The sequence below is a fragment of the Drosophila pseudoobscura genome, chromosome 4, assembly GCF_009870125.1.
Source record: "Drosophila pseudoobscura strain MV-25-SWS-2005 chromosome 4, UCI_Dpse_MV25, whole genome shotgun sequence".
In the NCBI taxonomy this organism is placed as follows: Eukaryota; Metazoa; Arthropoda; class Insecta; order Diptera; family Drosophilidae; genus Drosophila; species Drosophila pseudoobscura.
The window spans coordinates 27,182,816-27,210,025 of record NC_046681.1 but is presented as its reverse complement, the minus strand read 5'-3'; the positions used below and the strand labels follow the sequence as shown (position 1 = coordinate 27,210,025).

Here is a 27,210-nt window from a genome sequence, read left to right as displayed (position 1 = left end):
GGAGCAAACTACAAGCGGATGTAGTAAAAACATTACAAATGCAGTTCACGTTCCTTTTACCATTGCCGTGCACATTTTTGGATGCATTGGATGCCACGCAGGGCTTTGTGCGTCTTCCAGTATGTGTCTGTCAGTGTTATCGCTTACCTGTCTACATATTTGGCTAACATACATACGCCCATTCATACACAAATGTGTAGAGCTAACAACACACAACAAGCTGAGGCCGTGGCCCCGCGGGCGCCAAAGTCAAAGTCGTTTGCGATAAAAGCCCCCTGACATGGACAAATTCAGTGGAAATTGAAAATTGAATACGAAATTGAACTTTTACCTTTCGGATGCCCCGGCATGCAGGGCAGCAGAATCGTGCAAAATTTCCGTACGGGAAATTTGCCATAATTGTATCGAATGTCGATGACATTGAGAACAGGAAACAGTTGCTCCCATTTCTGCAGCAACTATAACCCGAAATTAGTATGTGCAACATTATATTTCAATGGAATATTGTGTCCCCAAAACGGGAGAAGATTTATGAGCATAGACATATCCTCGGAAAACTATTAAATCTAAATCAGCCAGAAAATACATTAAAAATATATTTTTCACTGGAATACAATTAAATTCGGTGTTCCCCAGCATTTGTGACTTGTCACAATCAGCTAGAGCCGGGCAAAGCATCTTTGAGGCCTGGAGATATACCCGAAAATATTCGTTATCGTCGCGCCTCAGACACAATCAATATACACGACGTATACGCAACGTGCCGAGACGCAGCCGCAGGCCGCAAAGCCACCGCCAAGTCGCAGCACAATTCATAACTGCCACACCTCACCTGGCCAGGGTGAACAATTTTTTAAAAAATTGGATCAATATTCTCCAGCAGCAGGAGAAGCAGAAGAGCTACAACAGCAGCAGCAGCAGCCGCAGCAGCACCAGCAACAGCAGAAGGAAGAGGAGAAGTGAGCCCTTGGCTAAGACGTTGACGTGGCAGCTGTATGTCCTTGCAAGGACAATTGTGTGTCGCCGGGTGGCCCCAACACTCCGTACCCCCACCCAGTGCCACCACATGTCGCACCCCTGGCCCAGATTTCTTTCTGGAAAATGTGTGAGCTTTTTTTGTATGATTTATTTTGGACTAAATTCAACTCATTTCAACTCAACGCTCGCTCGACTCTCAGCACAGCTCTGACCTCAGGTCGGACTTCATATTTGCACCTTCAAGTGCCAATTAGTGGGACTGTGCCACGTGCCGCTGCCACGTCCCACAGCCACAATGAAATTAACTTACAAATGCCCCAGACCAGTGTTTGCCTTGAACGCAGACCCGAAAACCAAACAAAAACTCACACACAAAAATCCAAATACCAAACAAAATATCGACATCCAGGGGCTCCAGGGGATCCAGGGGGAGGGGCTGCCAAAACAACAAGCGAAACAATGTTAAAATAAGCCGGATTGTTTACGAAATTCGAAAAGTAATGGCGTTTAAATTACAAATTTTCGATTTATGTCCGAAAGGAGAAGCTGCACAGAACAGAAGCAACTCAGAAAGAAAATCCACACGGATGAGAAGGAAAAGGAAAATGGGGTGGAAATTGGTGGGACACACATCTCTGTAGATGCAAAAATGAGCTGCATAGTGATAGTGCGTATAAAGTGGAAGTGAAATCGCTCGAAGTCATTCCACAGAAGACTGGCCAATCAATGAAAACCCATTTGATTTCTTAAGATAAAACTCATTGGACCATCCCATTTGGGGTAGGGTATTCAAAGACACCACACCGCAGCATTTTACAGACCGCAAATGTGAAAAACGTTTGGCAAAAATTGGCTCGGCTTTGATTAATTAACTTAAAACAGCTATTGACATATGTGTGGCTGAACAAACACACAAACACACGGACACACACAGTAGAGAGCAGACCGGACAGATAGATAGATAGAGATGCAAACGAACGCGTATAACCAGATGCAGTCACACAGATACGAGTACTCGTGGCTGCACCCATACTCGCACACGGACATTGGCATTGGCATAAATTTAATTGAATCGTGCGGCCAAGAAGGGGAGGGGTCTGTCGCTGCAGCTCTCCCTCGTCCATTAATGAACTGGGGCACACGGGCACGGAACACGGGGCACCCACAGAAAGCAACATGTGTGGCAGAGAGCGCGACAAGGGGCATTTCCTGAGACATGTCCAAATGGAAACAGAAATTGGCGTTAATTTATCGTATTTTTTGGTGGTTAATTTTCAACGAATCGATATGATGATATGCTGGTTAAATGTTTCAGTGATAGTTTTTGGGTTGGAAATATTTATAAAAACAATAATGGTATTCCTGAAAGTTATATAGATTTTCTTCTTATTTGTTAGGTATTTCTAGTGTTTGAATCACATTCTTTACTATCAATAAAATTAAATGAATTCCAATTGATAACATTAGCTTTTCCAGCCACCCTACAACGTTGAAATGTTTGCTCAAAATATTTTGCAATCTCCCACTGAAATCGTTCAGATCGATTGAGTTTTCGAGTCCATTAGGCATTCGCACTGACAGTTATTGAGAGCGAGCCATAGGCGCGTAATTGTTTTGTTTTGCTTAATTTGAACAGGCTTTTGTTTGTTGTACAAGCACCTAAAAATAACCCACAAATCTCACGAAAATGTAGCCTGTATAAATCTGTACATATGTATAATATCTACAAGATGAGCAGGTATGTATACCCACGCCACGAGTACGAGTACGTGTATAAGCAAAGCCAGAGGAGGAAAGGGAAAAGCATTTAGCTGATGACTATAGACATAAAAGTGAAATTGACCAAAAGCAGAACGAAACGAGCCATCAAAATTGAATGGGAATCCTGTGACTGAGGTTCGGTTTCACTTGGGGCTCGTATTGCTCCTCTTGGGCGTTGATTGGCTTGGTCCCCGCCGGCCAGCTCCCTCCCCTGCTCATCCAACAGACAAAAGTCAATGGCAGACAAAGTTTTTCGGGCCACCTTGGGGCACTACTGCCTTTACCGACTTTGGTGTTGGCAATCATTCGCAGGATTTGAGCCAAAACAAACAATATAAAATATAAAAAAAATCCTCGTGGAACCGAACTCGAAGCCCCATTAACTGCGCTCGAGTGGATAACCTTTTTCGGGTGGCTTCGAGTGGAATTTTTAATTGCGAGAGAAAAGTGCGTATTTTTCTGGTCGGGATCGGGATGGGGGTCGGGTCGGGTTCGGCTCCGGGTCCGCTGGAAATGGGAGCAAATTCATTTCAAAGAAATCACTTCCTTCAAGACGAAATGTTTTGGGCCAAACTTATTACGTTCTCATTGTGGCCAATGGGGAGTGCTAGCAGGGCGCATCCTTCGTGTTTGTGTCCTTGCCCCGACTGGGGCTTCAGCCTTGTGCCGCCTTCACGGACAAGCAAACAAAGCCGAGTCGACCCACACTGAAGAAAAACGAAAGGGTTCCCTAAAGCGGCACGGAGTGGAGATGTTGGGAAAGAATTTATCCAGAAACGAACATATTAGGTATGTATAGGCCTTATTCACGCTTTTGAGTTCAGAAATGGAGATGAGAAACCCTCAAAATGTTTAATCTAAGATAAATATATTCTTCCAACCAGATAGAGTTTTCATTCTCATAAGTAAAAGATCCTTGAGATCTTGCTCCACCAATATTTTGGATTTAAGAATACCTGATAAATCGTAAATTAAGAAATAAGATTACAAAATGAAAGTAATTTTTCATAAAGATACCTCACAGATGCTCTATAGATTCAACCTTACTTGAAGATATATTTTCGAGTTTTCAAAACTCTTAAAATCCATTTCGGAAACTATTGTCTATCTTGCTTTTTTCTCTCAGTGTAGACGATGGAAGAAGGGCAGAGTTAAGGGGTTGAGGGTGTGGCAGAGTGCTGCTTTGCATTTAATTACGCTTAAAAATTAATTAATTTCTTTTTTGTGTAGCCGGGCGGGCCCTGTGGAGTGACTTGAGACATAATCAAGCTGCCGCTGCCGAAGAGGACTTCAGTGGCGTCGACGTCGTCGCCGGCACCCTAATGTATGCTACACTCCGGCCACTTTTATCTGCCTGGCCTGGCATTATCCTTGTACTTGATGCCCCACTGCCTTGCCGTTCAGGGCAGGCACAGGTACAGGTACAGAGGTACAGTTGTATGGCCTGTCCTTTCAGTGGGTTGTGCGCACTTGTGTGTCTTAAATAATTCAAGAAGCGCAGTTTTCGCGGTTTCCAACCACAACAACAGCAACAAATGCCGGGCCAAGCATTGTTAAATGCCAAGGATAAATGGCCGTGTCTGGGTTAAGCTCTACCCCACACCATTGACGGGATATACATACGTATGTAAATAGCCACAAGTCCATTATCCTTCGGATTACAACGTTCAGATATGGCTTTAATGTGAGATAATATATATTACCTTAAAATATCTACCAAAGCTTGTAGTCACCTAAAGCTCTTGGAATACCTTAAATAGTTTGGAATCACTCAATGGGAAGAGACAGGTACAAATGGAGTCCATTGCGGGGAAGAACTTTATTAATTAATTGTTAAGAAAATTAATAGAAAAGCATCAATTTAAGATCAAAGAGATGTCTATATTGGTTCTGTATGTGCTCGAAACTTTAAAAAATCTTCTATAAATTGCCCACAAATACTCGTATGAGATTGTCCTTTAACTTGACGACTCACCTGTAAATACAGAGAAACAATTTCATATTAGCTCATATGTACAATTATTTTTCAATATATTTTATAGGCTAAATAAGTCATATCACATATATAATGCCTGAGTAGCGGGAATAAAAGTATAGCCTCGGCCCTTGCTGCGGCTCACAACGTTCCCGTTCTTTTACTAATGGACTCTGAGGTCTAAAACTTCTTTGTTCCAGTTTTTCCCTCCCACCCCACTCGAACCACCTTTCGATCTCCCATTTCCATCTCCCTGTAATTGTTTACAATTGTTTCTAGACACGAAACAGAGATCCATTTTCGACAGTATTTCGTTTTTCGAAGTGAAACAAAGACTACTAAGCGGTTTACAGAATGCAATTGCAGAAAAACAAAATTTTTAATAACTCGCTATGGCGCTGTCATAAACAATAGCGGCAGAGGCTGCAGCACCCACAGCAGCCACAGCAACAGTAAACCTCAAGCAGTGCCAGCCGCAACAACAATTGAGTCAATTTTGCATTTTCAAGGTCCCCTGGCAGTGGTTTATGATACCCTTACCAAGGGTAAAACGATTATACGTTTTGCCTAGATGATTGCAATGCAAGAGAGGGCATGACAATGGACTATTTAAGTGATCCGCCCGGCTAACTTTTAATACGGAGTCCTCACAGATCAAAGCAATAGTTCCCCCACTTTCCATGAGATTGAAGTTGTCACATTTACAATCCACAAACCTTATTATATCATTCAAGTGTCTTATTAAAATAAACCAGTCTAATGATAGATCTTTTCGTTCCCTTGTAAATCTGTAAGCGTTCTTTAAGATAACACCTAGTAGATTTTTGTAAGCGTATCTGATGCTTCGACCTTTTATTTCTAGTTTATATTACTTTAGGTGCAGTCGAAAGCAACGGAAGAAGCACACGAACAGCACGGACAAACCTGGGGACGGACGAACGGCTTGATGGACTGAATGGGGATTTTGTGTGGGCCACAGCTGCTGATGCTGCTGCTTCGGCTCCTCGTTTCGCTTTCCTTTGTTGCTGGATGGCAGCAGCATAAAAGTCCCGAATAGAAAACTGTTTGTTTACTGCACTGTGTGTTGAAAATTTTTCGCTGTTTTCCAGCAGTTTATTTTGCGGTCATGCATTATTTAGTGAAGCGAAAACTCTGCTGAATATTTCATATTTTGAATGGCAAAATATATTATTATAACAGGGTGTAAGTCCACTAAATTAATGTTCAGCGAAATACATTGTAACTGTATAGATATCTGAATTGGATATGGAAATACCCCGCATATACGTAATGTGAAATAAATTGCTTGCATTTGTTAATGAAAATTGATTGCTTACAGTGGGTTTTTATTTTTAGAAATTTGTTCCTAGATGGTAAACAACACAATTAGGAGTATAGTGCATTAGAATGCATTCCTTGGATAGGAACTGTAGGAATTGTATTTTCGTATACGTCATCTTTAATAGTGGTCTTTTATTTGGTTGCAGGAGCTTTTCTTGCACTACACTTTCGTCATTCATCGCTTACACGTGACTGGCAAAATGCCAATCATCTAAAATGTAGGCACACGCTGTAGTTTTTGTATTAAATGGCAATTCTTTTCTTCATCGTTACTCATCGCATAAACGCCACTACAATCTAGTCCTAAAAGAATAAGCAGTGAGCCAACATCTTCATCGTTAGCTGTTGAAGCCTTTTAAACACATATATCATTGAAGGGTAGAACATTTTCCAGACTTTAAAATGCAAACCTCTCTTATTCTGCCCAAAAAAGAAAGTTTCTGTACGAAAATTGTGAGCGACCTTGAGGTTACACATTCCCCAGCTTGACGCATACGAGTATCTGTTTCCTCCACTATAAATATCCGTCGAAAGCTATAATTACAAACATACAAAAATGTGTACACACAGATACATACACACTTTATATGAATGACTTTGCTTAAAAGCATTTCTTCTATCGTATATACTACATATGTACGTTGAGTTGGTTTTTTGTTTCTTGCAAACGTAAATAAATGCCGAATAAAACACATGGCCGTTGGCCTTTTAACGCAGACGTCCCTCCCATTCCCGCGGGGCGGAACAGGGACAGGAAGCAATTTTGTTTCGGGTATACATATACGGAAAGGTATATGTATTGATGTATGTGGTATGTATGGTATGTCTGCATCTGGTGGGGGGAGTAAAGCGGGCAGGCATTCCCCAAAAAATTAAAAGCGCTGAAAGTATAATGCAAAAGTAAAAGCCACACAAATGGCAATAAAAATAAAGCATTTCGCGTGTATCTCATTCACTTTGATATGGACTTTAATATCATTGAAATTATAATGATGTGTGTTTTTATGTACGACCATAAAAAAAAGAGAAAAGAAAGCGAGTCGGAGGCGCAATCTCTGGCCCCAAGCCTCGGGACACCCCGACGTGGGGGACCAATTTTCATCGCTTGGTCACCTGAAGCCACACAAACACACACACACACACACATAAAGAGAGAGCATAGTGATGGCCCCTGACCGTTGGTTCAGTTTTTGACCCTTATTTAGACACCTTTCCGGCCCCCCCCGACCCCAAGTCCTCGTACAATTTGTTCACCTGGCCGATTTGTTATTTATGCTGCGTAGCCTCGTACGTGTTGATTCTTTATATATGCAAATTCCATATCCGTATGCGTATCTATGTGGTAGATAGCTCTATTGCTGTATCGATCGAAAGTTTATATTTATGCCAAAGCGAAAATTTGGTCTACATGAGAATTGTTAGAACGTTGTGGATAGAGGTACATATGCTCTAGAGGTGAAATCTACCCACTATTTTCTGATGAAAATTATCCAAATGAATACAATACATATTCCGGTATTTAAAACCATTTAAATAAACTTGAACGGTGACTGTTTTCTTTCTACTTCTTGAACTTCTTAAGATTGCCTGTAAGCAATACCCACCTTGCCTTAGACATGCCATAGTTTCCAGGAAATCGAGAGACCTCTGGCAAGCAAATCACTTGCAAATGTTCGACTGCCTGTAAAAATTTGCCAACACATATACATACATACGTATCGCACTCAGATGATTTGATGGAAATGTATATTTCAAGACCAGATCCATCTGAGGCCACTCTCAATTCAATTAATCTCGACCTGGGAACAACGCAGGGCCATTCGCTAATTAGGAGAACGGCCTGATTTAATCAAAACAAAACACCAGTTACATAGATACGCAAACACACGGGGGAAACCTAACCCCATACTCGTATACCTCGAATATGTGTAGGTAAACCCAGTACGTGTACTCACAGATGCATCAATTATGTGGCCCCACTAATTTGTCTATATTTTGGGGGTGCCCGAATAATTACTGACAGCTTGGCTTTGGGGTGGAGATGGACTCTGGGGTGGACGTGAACAATCAAACCAATATTTGCACTGGCACCACAAAACCCCATGAAAACCCCAAACGGGGAAAGACAGCGTCACATAATCGAATTATGCAAGGCGACAGAGCAGCAAACGAATGACACAAGTCGATGGCATATAACTGGATTAACATATACGATAACTTCATCAGCATATATATCCTCCATCGTGGGCATATTTGTCTGTCTCTCTCTCTCTCACTCTCTCTCAGTTTTAATTTAAATGCGCATACCAAACAGGCAGGCCCTGCTCTTTACTGTCATCCGAGTATTACTTATTCCATAGCACAGCATAGCACACCCGACAGACAGCTCAGAAAATCGAATCTTTTAGTCAAATTTCCGGCAACACAAGCGATACAACAACTTGGAGCGAGAGAAGAAAACAACAAGAATTATGCCGCAGTCCACAGTTTGCACAGTCCTGGTTTTGATGCTGATGCTGCACTCAATTTGCTGCACTAGTTTGTTCAATTTCCAGATATTCACCGACACAGGTATGTAGCCATACGTTGTGTAATTGCAAACGGATATAATTGAAGGAATATCGCCCACAGCATATCCAGATAAATGTGTGGTTGATGGGGCAAACATTCGCTTGATTGTCGACAGTGGGAAAACGCAGAGACATCCTGATAGGTGTGCTTTGATCGAATGCCATCAAAATGGCTGGGCCCTGGTGTACGAGTAAGTATTTGATTAGTATTCGATGTACAGTACGCGCTAAAACAATGGTCCACCCGTATGTTTTCCGTTATAGATGCACAAGGAATGCACCACCGACCTACTGCAAGTATTCCGAATTTAAGAACCCCGACGCCGCATACCCCGAATGCTGTGAGATGGACATAACTTGCAACGATATTGCTTGGGAATGATCTGGAAGTGGCCTTATCTTACCGTCTAGATGTGTTTAAATTTTAAATTTATGTTTGTTTTTGGAAAAGGAAAAAGTAAAAATAAATTATTTTTGTTGGGCACCTAAAAACCATGGTCATTCAATTGGCAATACTTCCTTTGCTCCATAACTTATTGGTTTCGTTACCATATTTAAAACATTTTTCAAACGAGATCTCTGCGAAACCTGTCAGTATACAATTTGCTTATAAATTAAACACAAAATTAAAGCTTACGATGGCCAAAGGATACTTTAACCTACTGGCACTAATGGTGCTGTCCAGCCTTCTAATCGGTAGCCAGACGGCCGAGTGGCAGATACGCTACCACAATCCCAGTGAGTACCCGACTTCCGCACTCCGCGTTTGTATATTCAGAAGCATGTGTTTCCACAGACTTCCCAGGCAAATGCACCATCTCACCCGGCCTGGTGCTCAACGGAGGAGTGAGTATCAAAGATCCGACGCACGAATGCCGTCAAATTGTTTGCGGATCGGATGGCATGACGTTGTTCCACAGGTAAGCAGGGGAGTGGGGGAGACGGACTCTCGACTAATTGACACGACTCTCGACAGCTGCGGAGTGAGTGACCTGCCGAAGAGTTGTCGTTTTGGGAACTACACCCATCCGGAGCTGCCATATCCACAGTGCTGTAGTCGGCAACGGCTCTGCTTTTGAACAGAAGGCCGATCCGTAGATGTCATCACATATATAACGGATAGTATTCTTTGGTTTTCAGTCCGTAGTAATCTATAGAAACAAAATGTTCTCTCTGAAAGTTTTAATTTTTTTCGGTTTGCTTTTTGCCTCCAAAGCAACAAAATCTGAAAATTTCCTTAATTTTGATTTTTCCCTTAACAGCTATGTGCATCCAGGTAAATGTATTATCAATCAGAGTACTATAGCAAATCTAATAAAAAAATATTCTATCGTTTCTTTTCAGCCTATCCCGGTCGGTGTGTCATCGATATGGAGCCTGCACTAATCACTCTTGAATTGGGGCAGTCGGTCAGTTTACCCAACCTGCCCTGTGTATCACTCCTTTGCGTTGGAGACGGCTATGGCGCGCTCTACAAGTAAATATTGTATTGGATAACAACGCTACATTTGAGTTACCCTAAGTATCTATCCACAGATGTAACCATTCCAGCCCGCCAGAATCATGCCGTTACGGAGAATTCCTGGATTTGAATGTTGATTTTCCGGAATGTTGTAAACGCAAAGTTGTATGCGATTAAAATTTGCCGTCAGTAAAATTTGTAGTCATAAATATTTGTTTCGAGTGGGGTAAATAAAATAACAGAATCACCACCATTCTTTTGCTGATATTATTTTTTGATTTTATGGCCCATCAAGGATGCTTAAGTATTGAAAAAGCAGGCCAGGCCTATCGTTAGCTGTCACATATCTTAACATCATTGTATAGGACATATCATATTCATACTCTCCACAGAATGTTGTTCGCTCTGAAATTGCCAATTATTTTCGGGCTCGTCCTGGCCGTTAGGATTGGGGCCATTTCTGCTGCAATGTCCGTAAACAGCTACGAGAATCCAGGTGAGATATTTCATATACGGGCAGTGGGAGTTCTATATCAGATCTAACGAGCTACGAGTCCTCTTCAGGCTATCCCGGTCGGTGTGTTATTGATACACCGTCTTCCGTTGTTCTGCTCGAGTCGGGCCAGGCCTTTAAGCTGCCGAACATCGACTGTGCCACAATATTCTGCATTAGCAATGGCTGGGGCTCGCTCTTCACGTAAGTATTCTGGCAAATAATATTGCTAAAAAGGATTTAATATAGAGGCTATGCCCACAGCTGTGAGAACAAGGCACCGCCAGATGATTGCCGTTTCTCAGATGCATTGGATCCGAATGCCCTCTATCCAGAGTGTTGCAAGCGTCGCGTTATATGTGATTAACGGTTGCAACCATTATTTTGTTACCAGTTAAATTTCAATCCAAATTTGCCTACCAGAATTAAATACCATAACATCGCAGAGAGTCACTGCGTTTTACTGCCTGAAGGACATGCATAATTTTGCTTACCATATACACTTGTGGGCCATAATTTTCGTAACTCTTTTTATTGGTTTTTACGAGCTTCTTGGCAGCTATTCCCGTGGCACATTTCGTCGGCCAAGGTTCTGTCCCTTCAGCTCTGTATATTTTTGCTATCCTTGCCGTTGGCCTTCAATGGATGGATGCTTTGGCATCCCAGGGGATGGAAAATATTTCCAAATCAGCCCGAGGGCCACAACAACTGCTGCAACTCGTATTGCCGGAAAGATAAAGGGCAGCGGAGCGGCGTGCAGAAATTGAAACCACAACAACAACAACAACACTAATTGACATTTGAATGCGTTTGTGGGGGCATGAGGGCGAGGCGGATTAAGCTCCATTGCGGGTCAAACGTTTCAGCCTCGACCATCCGACCATCCGACCATTTGACCAGTCGGTCCCATGTCCCATTGGCCATCCCAATTTACGGCCAATTGCATTCTGACCTTATACGCTTTTCCACAAAAGGGTATAACAATTTTTCAGCATTTAAGGGATATTTCGGCTATATTTATGGAAAAACAATTGTAAAAGTCAGAGCGAATAAATAGTACGGGTATGCAGGGGAAAGTCTGAGCCTAATTAAGGTATTGACCTAGAGTTCTACCCTCAGATGATTCAAGCGGAGATGCAGTGAAATATATTTCATATTTCAATTAATTCGGTAAATCGATAGATATATAAGTCCATTTCCTGGCATTATTCTGCCCAAGTCAGGTATGTACTTGAGTTAATCCGCAACACAGGAATGGATTTGGCTACCGTGTTAAGTGCATTTAACGGAAACTAATTAAAGTCCCTGTCGTTGGAGATGATTGGTGCATGTTTGCAATCCGTACATCGAATAAATTAGTAGAGGATTTAACTGCATATTGAAGTACGTGGAGTACATGCAAGTTTGCATGAATTAAGACATATTGTCATTACACATTTGAGTATTTAAGGCTTTCATTTCAATGCCTTCGAATGCTAATCGGCGTCTGCTATTTCCTAATCGATTGTGACTCTCTTGAATCGAAATGCCTTGTTCCCCCAGGACGTTTCACGCCATAAATTGGATTCATTCCACGAGTAGTCCTGGGGTTTTTTGGCAAGTGAAAATCAAGGATATTCATTGTGGCTCCACCGAGGGCCTGGCCATGGGCTGGACCAAAGTTCTTGGAAAACCCCTGCAACCTATACAGTGACCGCAGTAAGTTTTCCGTCGCAAGCCAGAGAAACAGCAAGCCTCAGCATAAAAAAAAAAACAAACGAAAATGAATATTACAATTTTTTGTGCTGCACAAAACTTAAAGGCAGCATATGCCCGAGATTTTATGTGTGTGTGTGTGAGTGCCAACGTGTGCTTGTGTTTGTAAAAACACATGTACATACAACATTTATAAATTGGCTGCAAAGGGGGGCATAGGATTGAGACCTGCCCGCACCCACTCCCACTGTCGGAGAAAGATGTGTGTGATGTGTGTGTGTGTGTGTTGCGTGCGGGCCAAAGGTGAAGGTGATGTTGGCTGTTGGTTGTTGGCCAGGCTACAAATGTGTACATAAACGGAAACTGAAATAAAAGGACAAGAAAAAGAGGCAAAAACGAGAGAGCTCACTGAAGAGAAAGAGAGACGGCCGAAAAACTCACAGACGAGAAAGAATGCAAAAAAAAATACAGAAACAGAAACTGAAACTCAAACTCAAATTTACCCGCTGCATGGCATATAAAATGTAAAAGGTGCAAAGGAGCTGCTTAAAATATGCAAAACACACCGAATATCCCACCAACAGGCAGACAGACAGACAGACTCATGGTCGTAAGTATGTGCACAGGGAAAAATGAAATGGAAAGTACTTAGAGAAAAGAGCGACACGTACAAGTACTATCTCATCGAGAGGAAAAGTAATAGAATTTCTGCCAAAAAGTAAATTTGATTTGCCAGCAATATTTATTATTTCCTTCATTTTGTCTGCAATCGCTTAACACTTTTTATTAATTGATTGATTTTTGGTTCTATATTTTAAATAATTTCGAAAACAATAAAATGATTGCACCACTAAGGGTTTTTTATACGCGATACTCAAAGAAACACTTTATGTACATGAACGTAAAGTGTATCCATTATTTGTTTCAGTGTATTTACATTTACTATATACCTCCTTTCGTACGTACATTTTTGGTGTAAAAATCGGCCAACTACTGCGAAAGTTTATTTATTCATTACCTTTCACGCGCTGTCTGTGCCCCGGTCGCACTCACCGCAATACGCAAATGGAACTTTAGTCGATTCTCCGACCAGGGGGATGCCCGCTCTATAAGGAACAAATCGGTACTCGAAAATGCACGAACTATTCACAAGATTATCCTTCAAGTAGAAGAGATGAAGGTTAAAATTTCAAATACTAGAATGCATAAACTGTGTCATCTTAGTTTTCTTATTCTGGCTGAACAGTCTTGAACTGTTCCTGGTTATAAATAGATCCAACAATAGCCACACGAAACTTAGATTTTCAATCAAATAGTTTTCATAGTCTCACTCAATTTTAGGATAAACGACATCAATAAATATTTAACTATTTAGGCGATGGATTATATTGAAATAACACAACCGCAAAAGCGCACCATTCCGTCTGGATACTCGTATTTATGTGTATTTTTGCCAATAAATGAACAGTACCCGGAACTATGTATATATCAATCAATTTTTGGCATAAAATGCCGGCATTTAATTTATTTTCATTCATTTATTACCAATCGCTATTTTGGCTGGAAAATCAACTAGTTTTAGACAAATAATTGACAATTCACGACGAAATCTGAACAGGTGATATCCGAGCCGAATAAAAATATATTTTGAGGAGAATTTTACCCTTTTTATTTGTTCCTTTACAATGTTGGACGGTGAGGGTGGGTCCTCTGAAATTGAATTTTATCCAACCAAATGTCTGTTTGCGTGTAGTGTATTGCTGGCTCCATTCCTTTTTTATGTGGACATAAATTATGGGACTGTTGCTCTTGTTTTACGAGCTGTTGCCAAAGATGGCTGCCATAAAAATGTCTGGGGCGGAACGGAGGAAGCACCCGCCTGATTTGTAGTAGTTGAAACATGAAGTTTTGCATGAATTATGAAAGAGACATCTTCCTCCAACCCATCTACTATTCTATTCTATTCTATTATTTATAGGCAACCAATTGGACGTATGAGTGGCATCAGTGGGGTGTATAAATATCATTGAGGGAGAATTTTATTTGCACTTGGTTATGGGGAGCAAAAGTTAAAGGCTATAAATATGTTTTGTTGCTTTATATTCAGTCTATTCAGACGAAGATTAACTATAAATATAGTTGAATGCAATATATAATTTCTACACTGTATTCTAATCTCTAATATATCCATTGAAGTTTTGTGAAATTCTAATGAAATGAACATCAGCCATCGAGCATTGAAAAGCAATTAGAAAACATTGCCATTATGCCGTAGTCCGCCCTGTTGTCCCACCTGTAGTTTGCTCAAAAGTAGGAAACACTAATGCCATTAGACACTAACCAGTTTCGGGCTAATGGCCACGGCCAGGCACTTGTTGGCCATTGGCCACTGGCCACTGGCACTGTTGGCTAATTTTAACAAACAGTTTCCATTACACGACCATTAGGACCAGACGGGGGTGTGATATGTCTAGGGATCTGAGCCACGTTAATGACCATTTCTGGACAACTTGCCACAAATCAAAGAGTTTATGGACATTTAACGCTGATTTTACGGGGCACATGCATGGCGTCATTCGTGACGAGGCATGACCCTGGTATGAAAATATTTGCTAAGAAAATATCCACAGAGGGCGATGGGGTTTATAGCTAACCAAAAAAACAAATTAAAATGAAATGAAATCACAAATTACAAAGGCACACAATGAAGTCAATCGGCGTAAACACGCAGAAAAAAAACGAGCAAAATTTATGAACAACATGAGAAAACGATTGAATCAAATAATCAAACGAAAATTATTCTAGCCTTTCAGAGCAGTCTGTGGAACAATTTGGGGCGGGGGCACTGCCCCATGAATGGAATATGGCTATACCCTTACAATTTTAGAATATTTTCAAGACTTTCGACACCAATTCATCTGTTTCCTGTTGGTGGGACTTGTAATTTCATCGAAAAGTCAATGAATATTAAGTACTTTATTAAAGAAGGACTCAGTGGATATTATTTCTTTATTTCATTATGGGAGATTTCCTGCTTAATTGTGGTATGGGAAAATAAATACTTATACTGAGCAAACAAAATGAAAATATACGTAGAGTATGCTCGTATTTAATGTATGATTATTTCTGGTTAATTCATTGATGCGGTCGTTTTCATTTCAGATTTTAATTATGCGCGTAATTTTTCAAGCAAATGCGTATACTATCCGCGGATGAATTGTTTATCTGTCTGCTTTTTTATGAGGTTTTATGGCTAATTTAAGTCGGTGGCTGCTGCTTCAAGAGAATTCGGTTAGGGAATAATCGATTGAGCAAATGAATTTGATGGGTGGATGGAGTGAGGAATGGGCATTGAGGAATGGAAAGAAATGCTTGCACTCACCTTCAGAGTAGGCCACCGACTAGAAACTGCTGTGCTGCGCCCAAGGATTCACAAAAGATGGTTTTTCCAAAACGTGAGGCCGCACAAAAAACGACTGACGCTGAGGCTGAGGGCGAGGACGATGAAAAAGCCAGAAACCAGAACGCGGATAGATGGGGTTTTGTCGGACGGGAGATGGAGATGGGGTGTCTATGCCGTTGCGAGTTATTCTTGTCCAAGGTAAACACCACCACACGCGTGCTCCACGGTAAAACGGAAAACGAATCCGGGCCGTATAGCCTGCCACGAAATGTTGCCAATTCTCTGTTGTTGTTCAGCTAAATTCATGCATCACCACCTGGCCTTTGTTTCTCTGCCTGCTTTTCTCCGCACTCTCTGTCTCCGAAACACTTTTAATTAGGCTTAACTTTCACATGAATGGCCTGGAATTGTCTGGAATTATCTGCTGGAATCGGAATGATGATGATTACTGTTTGGTATTGTTCTCGAACAGAACACCTTTCGCCTCATAGATATCAATCCTCAATGCCAGATTGCGTATACGCCGCGTCTGCGCCGTGACCAGAATGAAAATTCAATGAAATTCGCTAATGGCATTTCAATAAAGGACCAAAAAAACCAACAAGCAAAAACAGAACAGCCTAACCACAATGAAGCCTTTGCATGAATAATGCATTTTATTTATTATACAACTCGAACACAGACATCCTCTGGGCCAGGCTGCACGGTCTGTACGGGTGTTGAATAATACAGAAGCTGTCGCTTAATAATGCACAGCCATGATGAGACTCAGGGCGGACCAGAAGATGAAAGAGGAGGAGCTGGTAGCTAGTAGTTGGTAGTTGGTATTAGTTGGCCAAAACCCTATTTTGCATTAAGGTCATCCAGCCATACGACAAACTTTAGCCCAGATGTGCAACAGTAATGAAAAAGTTTCAGACTTTGTTTAAATCTGCTCTCACCACCTCCCTGCCTTCCATTTTCTCTATTTAACTTTTGGACAGGCAAAAAAAGAGATTAAAACAAATCTACAACAGATTGGAAGAGTACCAGTAATACCCGCCCTGAATTATAAATAAAAACTATACAAATTATACGAAAATAAAATTGTTATCAGTTATATGATAAAAAATGTTTGACCTTCAGCTAAAAGTGTCCAGCGTGAACTCTTTAAAACTGCTAAGATATGGTTTTTGAAGATGGCATCATTTCATATGCAGCTCATAAAAGCCGTATAGAAGGATGACCTACCAGCACCTTCTTAGATGACAAGATTTTAAACCTCTGCACCACCTATTTGCCCTGTAGTAAGTCTTTGGCCGACAAGAAACGATAATCAATGAGATCGATCAATCGATAAAAGCCTCTTGCTAGCAGTTAGAGTTGCATTCAGGAATTTAAATCAAAATTAACTTGATATTGTGCATCCTTCTAACGAGTACTTTTGTGATGTCTTGCTGGTAGTCTCCTTTGCGGTTATTTTATTTAATACCAACTTAACATCATTTTATGTCATTGGAATAGCTCGTTGTTGCAACTCGTATTGCCGCTATTGACAGAACGTGTATTCCGTTACCGTTACAGAAGCTTACCTGCCACAGAACAGAGAGAAAGAGAGAGAGAGAGAAAGAGAGAGGAGAAAACGCAAGAGAGCGTAAGGGTACGACAGAGCGAGACAGGTGTCAATTGTGTTGAGTTACCTGTTACATGCCCTTGGCTAACACTACGAAAGTACTCGTATGTGTGTGTGTGTGGCAGAAAAGCCGCAGTTTCAGCTCAGATTCAGAACCCACAACGACTGTTGAGGCTAGTGAGACATGCTACTCGTACAGGAATCGTAAATTGCATGCAAATGCCCCACGTATTGGCATAAAAAAAGAAAGCGACAAGAAAGGACATTAAAGTTTGTGGCCTGGCAACTCCGTAATACAGAAAAACAGAACCCTAAGAGACACAAACACGAGCATAAAATTGTAATATTTTCGCGTCACCATCATGATGCTGCTGGCGATGATGATGATATTTTCTGATATTTTTCATTACATTGTTGTACTTTTACGACTGTTATCCTTGAGTGAAGAACTTGCGACAGGATGCTAACCCACACATACAAGCCAAATGGCTGAACACACACACAGTCACACACACGTAGACGCATGAGCGAGGTGAGCGAGCTTTTCTAAAACCGTTAGTTTTCCGCAGCAAGAGAGAGAAAAACTGGAGGCAGACAGGGAGAGAAAGAGAGAGAGAGCGGAGCGCGTGGGAGAGCAAGGCTGTGACTGGGAGAAAGAGTGTGGGCGGACTTTTCACCTTCGCACTTTGAATTTTTGTTATTTTTTTGAATTTGAATATATTTTAAATATTTTTTTTTTTGGTTAGGATTAACAAAATATTTTTTTTAACAGTAGCCACAAATAAAACCTTTGTTTTAACACTGGCCAGACTTGAAGCACGCACTAAAAATCACTTGGATGTTGGCATTCGCTGAATGTTTTTAGTTTAAACAATTTATGAATATATTTTTTAAATATTTACAGACGCGCCTCGACAAAATGCACAACACACGGGATGTTGTTCCGTCGCTCGTCGAATCACAACTGACCTACGGAAAACGGCTCGGCTCATCGAGTCCCGCGGTCTCGGAGCCGTATACGTATTCAAAGTTTCCGAATTCGGCGTAAATTTTACTCTGCACAATTTCCATTGAGCTTTCTTTGAATACGAGAGACGAGACTACTTTAGATGGACATCACTAGACTCTGCTAATCATGATCTATAATATATACTATGCATATTTTATGTGCGTTAAAAACCAACCGATTTTATTAATAATAATATATCCTCTTGAAGGCACACACACACAGATACAAAAATATTATTCTGCTTTTAAATAAATTCCGTTACATGGCAACTACACAAAGGTGAGCTTACAGAAGAGACACCTGCCGACGAAGCAAGTTCAGAATATTTACCGGTAGGGCTGCGCCACTGTCCAAACATATTATTACAAGAGGAACAAAATATTTTCTGGGTCGCGTTTAATATTTATTTCATTTTTCAAAGATCGTTTAATTAGGCATTAAGAATTTCACGATTACAGCATTCGGGATAGTCAGCATTCGGTGCTGTGTACTTGCCAAACTTTTGTTTGGGCTGTAGGCCAACAACTCCACATCTAAATAAATAATTCATAATTACTTTCTCATGAAAATCGAATGTTTCAGTTCTTAAACTCACGTCTGTATCTGTCCCTCGCTATTCTTTCCGCACACCACACGGGCACACATATTGGGGTGACGAGCCGACTGCCCGTCGTTCAGAACAAGTCCATCGACGACACATTTTCCTGGATGAGCAGGGTCTTTAAAGATGCCCCGAGAGACGGCTGCCTCAGTCTGAGTGCCGACAAGCATAAGAGCGGCGATCACCAAAACGATTCCTGTAAGCAGCTGCATCTTCACCTCATCGATTCAGAACTTTGACTAACAAACTGAGTGTAATCTCAGACTTAATATGCTTCTATTTTGAAGAGGGCTGGTCGACCGGTTCAGCGAGCAAAAATAGATCTTGATGTGAGAGAGTACAGTGCTTATGGATCGACTAAATTATCGCTTGAATGCTAATGAAATTATCAATATTCTAGTATGGGATGTCATAGTTCAGGAAAGTACTTTTAGATTGTCTTTTGAAAACAGACAATGTGTGCATTTCTATTTTTCAATTTGCTTTTATTTAGAAAATTCCCTTATTCTCAAGTTACTCAATAATTTCACGACGACAGCATGCGGGATAGTCAGCTTTTGGGTCAGTGTATTCGCCAAACCTACTGCCGGGCGGTGGAGAAACCTTGCCACATCTAATTGAATGTTCAATTATCACATTATTATTGAATGTATGCCATATCAAAACTCACATGTGTATCCCGCCTATGCTGTTCCTCCCGCACCACAACAGAGCGCACATCTTGGGATGTCGTATCCATTGTCCGTCGCTCAAAATGAGGCCATCAATCACACATTTGCCAGGATGTTCTGGGTCCGAAAAGACCGCTTGCATTGAATCTGCCTCAGTGCCAGCCAGGAAAAGTGCGGACAGAACCAAAAGGATTCCCGCAAAATGCATATTTACTATAGTAGTTCAGAGCTTCGACTGACAAGCTCAGCGTAATCTTGAATTATAATTTAATCAGTTAAATGCTTATAAAATTTCAAACCAAATTTTCAAGAGTTGGGTGCCTCTTCTCTTCTCAGCGGCTGCTGCTGGTCCATGTTAATATGATAAATGATCCCGGGCTTAGCGCTTGGAGCTCCAATCCTAGCAGGAGCTCTTTGGGTGTGTGAAGGGTCGCTGAATAACTGAAAGGAAGATCCACTAGATTATAGATCAAAATATGATCATAAAATAACAAATGAACGAACAAATAATTACTGGCAAGACGTTCCAATTTAAGGACAATTTTGTTCGAAAAGGTTGAACCAGGTTTGACTTCTCCGATGTATCTTGGACTTTTTATTTCTGTGTTAATTTGTTTTAGTTAGCTCCAATAAAAGCAAGCATTTCAAATAAGCCAGTTAAGTAAAAAATTGATTCATCAATTGGATAAAATTATGTGGGCAGAGCTGAGAGATCTATTTAGCTAGTAATATTCGACGGAATATCAAAATTTACCAATATGTAAAATATAACTTTAATTTATCAGTATATTTTACGGTATATTTTAAAATGAGACGGTATATTTTTGTATATTTCTGCGGGTGGGTTGGTATATTTTAACGATAATCGCATATCGATAATAACATCAATAATCGCAGAAAAAACAAAACAAACAAAAATAAAATAAATAAATAAAAATAAAATTTGTTTAAACAAAAAATGTCCGACGAATATGCGTGTGTGTCCAAGGGAAAGCTTAAGCTTAAGAACGACACAGACCTGAAGAAGAAAAAGAAGAAGAATAAGGGAAAGGACAAGGAACGCGAGGCACTGCAAAAGTCATATGTGGAGCAGCAGATCGCTGAGACGAGTACATCTTCATCAGCAACAGCAGTCGGCAGTGGGTACGAGCGTAAGCTAACCAAGGCGGAGCTGGCCAGCAAGAAGCAGCAGGAGAAGATGCGCAACAAACGGATCATGGACAAGGCCCAGACCACACACAAGGAGCGGGTGGAGAAGTTCAACGAGCACCTGGACTCTCTGACCGAACACTTTGACATACCAAAGGTTTCCTGGACGAAATAAACGCAGATACGCTCCCAATGCTGTTATTGTAACTTAAATATTAGGTTTACCAATAGAAGCGTTAAGTAATTTCGACTACAATGTGGGGGGTTCATATAAGAGTGGCCGAAATCGAAAAATCAGGATGGCACTACTAACCTAAATACACATTTTCATATGTAGTTTTGATAATCATATACAAATCAACTTAAAGAGGGTTTTATATAGTTTCCAACTTTCAGTCCAGTAAACCCATATGCTAGTGCTGGTGTCCCGCGTCTCCGTCTTCTTAAGAGGCTGCTTAGCGAGGCGATATCAATTCGAACATGGCATACTTCCAGGTCCATGAGCGCACCAGCTGCTCAAACCGCTCACGTTCGTGCTCATAGATGTAGCCCACTTCTGGCTCCATGCACACCTCTGTGTACGGATCGGTGAGTAGGCTCTGTACCGACAACAAAACCTTGGCTACGTTTAACGCCAGAGACCAGTTTTGCTGCTGGAAAATGTCAATTCCCACATCGCCATGCCGCGAAACATTTGGATGTAGAATTTTGGTTAGAAAACGCACTGTGGGTGGTGCCATGGGATACCGGTCTGGGAAGTAGATGAACAAGAAGAATTTTCCGCCCTCGTAGGGACTGCCCGGTGGCCCCAGTATCGTAGCTTGCCAATAGTTGTTCTGTCGATCCAATGGGATGGCGGAAATGCCCTCCGACTCGTAGCTGTTCACAAGATTAGCCTCGCCGCGCAGAAAAATGTTTCGGATCGGATTGTCCTGCTCGTCGTCTTGCGGAGATTGCCCGCGTCCGCCCATTTCGATTAGGCAGGTGCGACAGAAGCATGACGACATCAATGCTCCGTACAGCTTGTGCCAGTCCGGCGAGTCCGAGAGACTCTCGAACAACGGCCAGCGCTGCTTAATGTATGCCTTCCACATGCTTTGCGCTGTGTTTTTGCCAATAATGTCGTGCCACTGCTTGCACACTTCGCTGCACATCCACAAGGACATGTCGTCCAGGTAGGCAAATATTTTCAGCAATATCTCAACAGGTATCCGGTTGATAATACTCTTATTGTCCGCTGCGTTACTACTGCCAGCACCATTGGCATTATACTCATGAGACCGCAACCTTCCATCGGCCAGCTCGTTCATGAAGTGCGGCAGACCCAATGGTGCCATAGGCCGTGGCCTCTTAACGGGTAACAAGAACGGATTTACGGCACGCTCGTTGTCAAAGTCACGTTCAGGACTTTCACGTCGTGCCGGCGGTTGCAGGGCAACCAGATCTTGTGCCTGCTGTGGCAATTCCAGCTGTTGGACCACCGCATCCGCCTCATTGTTCACTGGGAGCGGGGGCTGCGGTTGGTGTGGCTGTGCTGCGGGCTCTGCATCTTCCAGGTCTTCGAATCCCATTATGTCCACATCGTTTTCAGTTTCCTCATCCTCCTGCTTGTCCTTAAACGGTGGCTCATCATTGCCAGAATCCTCGTCATCAGACAGTTCCGTCAGCATCTCTTCGGCCAGTTGTGCGTTGTATAGAAAAGCATGGCAGGCCCCGCAAAGGGGCTCCCCAAAGTTGGGACCGTAATAGCCATTGCACACCCAGCAGGTGTGGCTATTCTGTGGACGGTTAAATTCCATTATTCACAAATTGATGACAAAACCCGGGTTCGTTGTATACACACCGAAAAAGAGAATGTGGGCTCTGTCAGTTGCTCTTTAGCCTTGTCTGCATCTTCTGCGTCGTCCATTTCATCGTCGCTAGCGTTTAGCTCATCCAACAACTGCTCCTGATCTTTTTGCTGCTGCGCTGACACGCAGCTAGTCATTTTTTCGGGGCACAAAAATCTAATAAAAAAGAATTCGGAAATCAAGAGTATTAGGGATGTAAGATCGTCGATACATTAGGCCGCCAGATGACAGAAATGGCTAACACTGCAAATAAATAAGCTAAATGCTAGAACTGTATGTGTATGTATCTACACCCCTAGAATAATATTTTTGTGGTTTCAATGTATTTATTTCAATTGACGAGCGTCCACTTCAACATCAGCCCTGATTTGACCTTTTATAAGATCTTGATGATTTTACATGTACAATAAACAAAATTAGATTGCTCTAGCCGCTCATCAAGACGGACAGACAGACATATGTAGTTATTAAAGCTTACTAAAATATATGTACACAGTATACAATTCTGGGTGTAGCACAAATCCATTTGCACGTTTTGTCTCTCACTGTAACCCTTTTTTCGCAGAAAAGTTAGCAAAGTCTATTGTCAAAGGGCTACTTGAAATTCCACTTATAAAAATGCTAGATATAGATTGAAATATGCTAAAATCGCAGCACTGGTGCGCATCGATATCGTTGTCCTCGATAAGCAAAACAAATCAGCTGCAACGCCACACGTGCAATATTGATGCGAAAATCTGCTAGGAAATGAAGCCGAAAAAGAAGTTGGGTAGGTTTGCAAATACACAATACATATGTACTGCTTCAAGTGAGCAACGTGTTTCCTTTTCAGGTGTTGGTCTCAGTCGTGAGGAGCGTCAGGTGCTTGTTGTCGGGGAAATAATTCAAGAGCTTCTGGCCGCACACGAAGCCAAGAAGGATGTGAATTTGAACCGCATGAAGTCGCTTATATCTTCCAAATATGGACTAGACAGCTCGCCACGATTGGTGGACATAATAGCCGCAGTGCCACAGGACGCCAAAAAGATCCTTCTGCCCAAACTGCGCGCCAAGCCCATACGTACAGCGAGCGGTGTAAGTTGATAGAGACCTTTGGCAATGTTTCTATTCCACTTAAATCTTCGTTTCGTACAGATTGCCGTCGTTGCAGTTATGTGCAAGCCCCATCGTTGTCCTCACATCAATATGACCGGCAACATCTGCGTCTATTGTCCTGGCGGGCCTGACAGCGACTTTGAGTACTCGACGCAATCATATACCGGCTATGAGCCCACCTCCATGCGCGCTATACGAGCACGGTACGATCCCTTTGTGCAGACGCGCCATCGCGTCGAACAGCTCAAGCAGCTGGGTCACAGCGTGGACAAGGTGGAGTTTATTGTAATGGGCGGTACCTTCATGTGTCTGTCGGAGGAGTATCGCGACTATTTCATACGCAATCTGCACGACGCTCTCTCTGGTCACAGCAGTGCCAACGTGGCCGAGGCTGTACGTTACTCTGAGAAATCTCGCACCAAGTGCATTGGCATTACAATTGAGACACGTCCGGACTACTGCCTCAAGAGGCACCTCTCGGATATGCTCAACTACGGCTGCACCCGCCTGGAAATTGGCGTGCAATCCGTCTACGAAGATGTTGCCAGAGACACAAATCGTGGCCATACGGTGCGGGCTGTGTGCGAAAGTTTTCAGCTAGGCAAAGACGCCGGCTACAAGATTGTGGCCCACATGATGCCCGACTTACCCAATGTAGACTTTGAGCGTGACATTGAGCAGTTCATCGAATACTTTGAGAATCCTGCCTTTCGTTCGGATGGCCTGAAAATCTATCCCACTCTCGTCATTCGCGGTACCGGGCTCTATGAGCTGTGGAAGACCGGACGCTACAAGTCCTATCCACCCTCTATGCTGGTGGATCTGGTTGCCAAAATCCTGGCCCTAGTGCCACCCTGGACACGAGTCTATCGCGTGCAGCGCGACATTCCCATGCCGTTGGTCAGGTAAGCAAGTAGCCGATGAATTCTGTGACAAGCTTAACATGAGTACCCTTTTCAGCTCTGGGGTAGAGCACGGTAATCTTCGAGAGCTTGCCCTGGCTCGCATGAAGGATCTGGGTACCACATGTCGTGATGTAAGGACACGCGAGGTCGGCATCCAGGAGATTCACAACAAAGTTCGGCCCTATGACATAGAGCTAATCCGACGCGATTATGTGGCAAATGGAGGTTGGGAAACGTTCCTCTCGTATGAGGACCCCGAACAGGATATACTCGTTGGTCTACTGCGTCTGCGCAAATGTTCGCCAGATACCTTCCGGCCGGAGCTGAAGGGCGACTGTTCCATTGTGCGGGAATTGCACGTCTATGGCTCGGTAGTTCCGGTAAACGCTCGTGATCCCACCAAGTTCCAGCATCAGGGATTCGGTATACTGCTGATGGAAGAGGCGGAGCGAATTGCAGTCGAAGAGCATGGCAGCCGCAAGCTGGCGGTCATCTCGGGTGTCGGCACTAGGAACTATTACCGGAAGCTGGGCTACGCGCTGGACGGACCCTACATGTCGAAGATCCTATCAGAATGAATTTCATGGCATTGAAATATACATATATATTTTATCACGCCAGGAGCCGTAGGATTTCGCTACTTAAGACTAATGGGCCTTATATATATATATCATACAAATACATAAATAAATATGTTCTTTCCTGACCGGGAAAATGTCGAAGAGCATTCTCTTGCACAACTAAACAATGGCCTCCGCCGAGCCGAAGACCAGGAATATTATCCAACCTACTAGATTAATGCCTGCCGCTGCGCTGAAAACCATCGGCCAGCTCTGGGTCAGCTCCAGTATGTGACCCGCTAGATAGACGCCGAGAAAGCCGGGAATAGCTCCCACCGTGTTCATGAGGCCAAAGACACTGCCCGAGTGGAGCGGAGCCAGATCCTGCGGATTCACAGTCACAGCATTGTTGTGGAAGCCCGTGCCGCCAATGATGATGGTCATGCAAATCAAAGCCGTGTGGAAATCAGACGTACGGCTCATCACAAACAGGGCCAGATTCTGGGCGGCAAAACAACAACTCTGGATGAACTTTCTCACTGTAGTCGTGTGCCAGTCGCGAGCTAGCAGTCGCGTAGTCAAATATTTGGCGAACAATGTGCACGGCGGCAGGGCCAGCCAAGGTATCATGTTAACCACCCAACCCTTGGCGTGCGGGAAGCCATCGTGGAAGTAGGTGGGCAGCCACGAGAGCAGCACAAAGAAGCAATTCATCTCACAGGCATGCGTCAGGACACAGGCCCAAAAGGACAGGCGACTGAAGTAGCGCAGCCAGGGTACAGTAGTCTCCGCCGGCGTCCTATTTGCGGACAGACGCGAGGGTGTGGCAATGTTGATGATTCGATTCCGCTCTCCGGCCATGGCATAGTAGCGCAACACCAACGCCCAAGCAAATCCCATCAGGCCAATCACACGGAACACATACGACCAGCCAAAGTAGTCGAGCAGAAAGGACCCCATAATGCCCGTGAGTAAGGTGCCCAGTGCAGAGCCGGCAGTCAGCAGGCCAAAGAAGCTGCTGCGCTCGTTCGGGCAGAGGTTCTGAAACATAATCCAGATTAGATCAGATTACATCAATGTTAAGACATTCCGACTCACCTGGCTGGTAAGGCTTATCATGCTGGGAAAGTGGACGCCCTGAAAGGCTCCGTTCAGTATGCGTATAGCCACAATAAAAGGAATGGCATAGCTCTTGATTGACCCCGCCGACCAGATGATCGTGGGCATCAGGAATGTGATGAGCGACCAGCCAATGGCTGCAATCAGTATAACCCTTTGGCCACCGAATCGATCGCTAAAGTAACCGCCCACCACCTGCGTCAGAGTGTAGCCCCAAAAGAACGAACTGAGGACGGTGCCCGAATCGGTTTTACTCCACTTTTGTGCGGCGGCCACCGCTGGCACCAGCAATGGCATAGTTGTCCGTGTCGAGTAAAGCATACATGTGCCTGTTATCAGTGTGATGAACCATACGCGTTTCTCGTGCCTAGAAAGAAGAAGGGACGATCAGAATTACTTGGATCGTCGTGCATACGTACACTGATTCTCACCTTGTCCATATGCTTTGCGTGTCCACCAGCTCACCACGCAGCAGCGAATACTTTAGTTTTTCATCCATGGTGTTTAATAAACGGTTTGTGCTGTGTGTTGTTCCTATTCCAAGAGCTCTTTCTGGCTTTTCACGTCACACATTTCACCTGCCAACTGCTGTGTCGCTTGGCGCTGTGGCATGTTCCGATATTGGGGCGCGCGCTCTGTTGTTTACATTCATTCAGTTTCGGGTAACACTTTTTATATTTTCATAGAATGGGGCTGTGCGTGGCTTCGTTTTTACGTGGCTGTTTTTCACGCAGCATCAAAGCAAGCGATAGAAATGGAAAATAGTTCTGGCACAGTCTAGCCGACCAGTCAATGCACTACGCTTCTCCGTAGTTTCTGACTCCAGCCATATATTTAGTTTGCTGCAAATTAGGTGCTTAATTTATGTATTTTCGACTCAAACTCAACTTCAAGAACTAAAAGCGAACGGAAAGCGAATATTCCTCAATGTAGGGTGCAAATAAAAAAGTGGCCATATTCT

General features: G+C 42.9%; 10 protein-coding genes across 14 annotated transcripts in view; 5 read left to right on the top strand and 5 right to left on the bottom strand.

The window, feature by feature from the left end:
• Positions 1–18,544, bottom strand: part of LOC4817579 (uncharacterized) — a 50,738-nt gene extending 32,194 nt beyond the window's left edge. The window contains exons 1-2 of one of the 3 annotated variants that reach the window (XM_033380376.1): positions 17,968–18,544; positions 15,658–16,099 (exon numbers count right to left, since the gene is read on the bottom strand). The gene's annotated coding sequence lies outside the window, so the exon portion shown is untranslated. Of the gene's footprint in view, positions 1–15,657; positions 16,103–17,967 lie in introns of all 3 variants that reach the window. The other 2 variants (XM_015180865.2, XM_015180864.2) reach the window with 2 other exon arrangements.
• Positions 8,395–9,098, top strand: LOC26532421 (uncharacterized). The gene is made up of 3 exons (XM_015180868.2): positions 8,395–8,626; positions 8,687–8,816; positions 8,890–9,098. The coding sequence occupies exons 1-3, from the start codon at positions 8,527–8,529 to the stop codon at positions 9,005–9,007; spliced, it is 348 nt and encodes a 115-aa protein (XP_015036354.1). The 5' UTR covers positions 8,395–8,526; the 3' UTR covers positions 9,008–9,098.
• LOC26531978 (uncharacterized) lies at positions 9,194–10,342 on the top strand. 2 transcript variants are annotated; one of them, XM_033380383.1, is made up of 5 exons: positions 9,194–9,363; positions 9,422–9,545; positions 9,602–9,901; positions 9,970–10,102; positions 10,162–10,340. In XM_033380383.1, the coding sequence occupies exons 1-3, from the start codon at positions 9,264–9,266 to the stop codon at positions 9,702–9,704; spliced, it is 327 nt and encodes a 108-aa protein (XP_033236274.1). In that variant the 5' UTR covers positions 9,194–9,263; the 3' UTR covers positions 9,705–9,901; positions 9,970–10,102; positions 10,162–10,340. The 2 variants fall into 2 exon arrangements, with proteins under 2 accessions (XP_033236274.1, XP_015036352.1); XM_015180866.2 differs by lacking the exons at positions 9,194–9,363; positions 9,422–9,545 and having other exon boundaries at positions 9,729–9,901; positions 10,162–10,342.
• Positions 10,425–11,029, top strand: LOC6903163 (uncharacterized). Its single transcript, XM_002132828.3, has 3 exons — positions 10,425–10,583; positions 10,652–10,784; positions 10,845–11,029. Exons 1-3 carry the CDS (start codon positions 10,481–10,483, stop codon positions 10,945–10,947), a joined length of 339 nt encoding a protein of 112 aa, XP_002132864.3. The 5' UTR covers positions 10,425–10,480; the 3' UTR covers positions 10,948–11,029.
• A 145-nt stretch (positions 18,545–18,689) lies between the features above and the next one.
• LOC6903162 (uncharacterized) lies at positions 18,690–19,150 on the bottom strand. Its single transcript, XM_002132827.3, has 2 exons — positions 18,895–19,150; positions 18,690–18,832 (listed from the first exon to the last, which is right to left on the bottom strand). The coding sequence occupies exons 1-2, from the start codon at positions 19,110–19,112 to the stop codon at positions 18,730–18,732; spliced, it is 321 nt and encodes a 106-aa protein (XP_002132863.2). The 5' UTR covers positions 19,113–19,150; the 3' UTR covers positions 18,690–18,729.
• Positions 19,151–19,395: 245 nt separating this feature from the next.
• Positions 19,396–20,255, bottom strand: LOC26532189 (uncharacterized). 2 transcript variants are annotated; one of them, XR_004469336.1, is made up of 3 exons: positions 20,076–20,255; positions 19,571–20,012; positions 19,396–19,513 (listed from the first exon to the last, which is right to left on the bottom strand). XR_004469336.1 is itself a non-coding variant. In XM_015180863.2 (2 exons), exons 1-2 carry the CDS (start codon positions 19,777–19,779, stop codon positions 19,414–19,416), a joined length of 309 nt encoding a protein of 102 aa, XP_015036349.2. In that variant the 5' UTR covers positions 19,780–20,037; the 3' UTR covers positions 19,396–19,413. The 2 variants fall into 2 exon arrangements, 1 of the variants encoding a protein (XP_015036349.2); XM_015180863.2 differs by lacking the exon at positions 20,076–20,255 and having other exon boundaries at positions 19,571–20,037.
• A 226-nt stretch (positions 20,256–20,481) lies between these two features.
• On the top strand, positions 20,482–20,933 carry LOC4817577 (protein FAM32A-like). The gene has a single exon (XM_001356946.4). The coding sequence runs from the start codon at positions 20,530–20,532 to the stop codon at positions 20,893–20,895; it is 366 nt and encodes a 121-aa protein (XP_001356982.2). The 5' UTR covers positions 20,482–20,529; the 3' UTR covers positions 20,896–20,933.
• morgue (modifier of rpr and grim, ubiquitously expressed) lies at positions 20,934–22,805 on the bottom strand. Its single transcript, XM_001356945.4, has 2 exons — positions 22,564–22,805; positions 20,934–22,498 (listed from the first exon to the last, which is right to left on the bottom strand). The coding sequence occupies exons 1-2, from the start codon at positions 22,705–22,707 to the stop codon at positions 21,176–21,178; spliced, it is 1,467 nt and encodes a 488-aa protein (XP_001356981.1). The 5' UTR covers positions 22,708–22,805; the 3' UTR covers positions 20,934–21,175.
• A 330-nt stretch (positions 22,806–23,135) lies between these two features.
• On the top strand, positions 23,136–25,292 carry Elp3 (elongator complex protein 3). Its single transcript, XM_001356944.3, has 4 exons — positions 23,136–23,339; positions 23,403–23,644; positions 23,705–24,570; positions 24,626–25,292. The coding sequence occupies exons 1-4, from the start codon at positions 23,318–23,320 to the stop codon at positions 25,146–25,148; spliced, it is 1,653 nt and encodes a 550-aa protein (XP_001356980.2). The 5' UTR covers positions 23,136–23,317; the 3' UTR covers positions 25,149–25,292.
• On the bottom strand, positions 25,160–27,205 carry MFS18 (major facilitator superfamily transporter 18). Its single transcript, XM_001356943.4, has 3 exons — positions 26,681–27,205; positions 26,229–26,616; positions 25,160–26,171 (listed from the first exon to the last, which is right to left on the bottom strand). The coding sequence occupies exons 1-3, from the start codon at positions 26,746–26,748 to the stop codon at positions 25,311–25,313; spliced, it is 1,317 nt and encodes a 438-aa protein (XP_001356979.1). The 5' UTR covers positions 26,749–27,205; the 3' UTR covers positions 25,160–25,310.
• Positions 27,206–27,210: the final 5 nt, after the last annotated feature.

Bases quoted from the DNA above. Each gene is read 5' to 3' on its own strand.
- LOC26532189 (XM_015180863.2), bottom strand. From the start codon at position 19,779: ATGCATTTTGCGGGAATCCTTTTGGTTCTGTCCGCACTTTTCCTGGCT. The intron at 19,514-19,570 runs GTGAGTTTTGAT...ACATTCAATTAG, and splicing joins AGCATAGGCGGGATACACAT to ATGTGGCAAGGTTTCTCCAC.
- morgue (XM_001356945.4), bottom strand. From the start codon at position 22,707: ATGACTAGCTGCGTGTCAGCGCAGCAGCAAAAAGATCAGGAGCAGTTG. The intron at 22,499-22,563 runs GTGTGTATACAA...AACCGTCCACAG, and splicing joins AGCCCACATTCTCTTTTTCG to AATAGCCACACCTGCTGGGT.
- Elp3 (XM_001356944.3), top strand. From the start codon at position 23,318: ATGAAGCCGAAAAAGAAGTTGG. The intron at 23,645-23,704 runs GTAAGTTGATAG...CGTTTCGTACAG, and splicing joins CCATACGTACAGCGAGCGGT to ATTGCCGTCGTTGCAGTTAT. The intron at 24,571-24,625 runs GTAAGCAAGTAG...TACCCTTTTCAG, and splicing joins ATTCCCATGCCGTTGGTCAG to CTCTGGGGTAGAGCACGGTA.
- LOC4817577 (XM_001356946.4), top strand. From the start codon at position 20,530: ATGTCCGACGAATATGCGTGTGTGTCCAAGGGAAAGCTTAAGCTTAAG.
- LOC6903162 (XM_002132827.3), bottom strand. From the start codon at position 19,112: ATGCAGCTGCTTACAGGAATCGTTTTGGTGATCGCCGCTCTTATGCTT. The intron at 18,833-18,894 runs GTGAGTTTAAGA...TTATTTATTTAG, and splicing joins AGCGAGGGACAGATACAGAC to ATGTGGAGTTGTTGGCCTAC.
- LOC6903163 (XM_002132828.3), top strand. From the start codon at position 10,481: ATGTTGTTCGCTCTGAAATTGCCAATTATTTTCGGGCTCGTCCTGGCC. The intron at 10,584-10,651 runs GTGAGATATTTC...AGTCCTCTTCAG, and splicing joins AAACAGCTACGAGAATCCAG to GCTATCCCGGTCGGTGTGTT. The intron at 10,785-10,844 runs GTAAGTATTCTG...CTATGCCCACAG, and splicing joins GGCTGGGGCTCGCTCTTCAC to CTGTGAGAACAAGGCACCGC.
- MFS18 (XM_001356943.4), bottom strand. From the start codon at position 26,748: ATGGATGAAAAACTAAAGTATTCGCTGCTGCGTGGTGAGCTGGTGGAC. The intron at 26,617-26,680 runs GTGAGAATCAGT...TCTTCTTTCTAG, and splicing joins ACGCAAAGCATATGGACAAG to GCACGAGAAACGCGTATGGT. The intron at 26,172-26,228 runs GTGAGTCGGAAT...ATTATGTTTCAG, and splicing joins TGATAAGCCTTACCAGCCAG to AACCTCTGCCCGAACGAGCG.
- LOC26532421 (XM_015180868.2), top strand. From the start codon at position 8,527: ATGCCGCAGTCCACAGTTTGCACAGTCCTGGTTTTGATGCTGATGCTG. The intron at 8,627-8,686 runs GTATGTAGCCAT...TATCGCCCACAG, and splicing joins CCAGATATTCACCGACACAG to CATATCCAGATAAATGTGTG. The intron at 8,817-8,889 runs GTAAGTATTTGA...TTTCCGTTATAG, and splicing joins GGCTGGGCCCTGGTGTACGA to ATGCACAAGGAATGCACCAC.
- LOC26531978 (XM_015180866.2), top strand. From the start codon at position 9,790: ATGTTCTCTCTGAAAGTTTTAATTTTTTTCGGTTTGCTTTTTGCCTCC. The intron at 9,902-9,969 runs GTAAATGTATTA...GTTTCTTTTCAG, and splicing joins TAACAGCTATGTGCATCCAG to CCTATCCCGGTCGGTGTGTC. The intron at 10,103-10,161 runs GTAAATATTGTA...ATCTATCCACAG, and splicing joins GGCTATGGCGCGCTCTACAA to ATGTAACCATTCCAGCCCGC.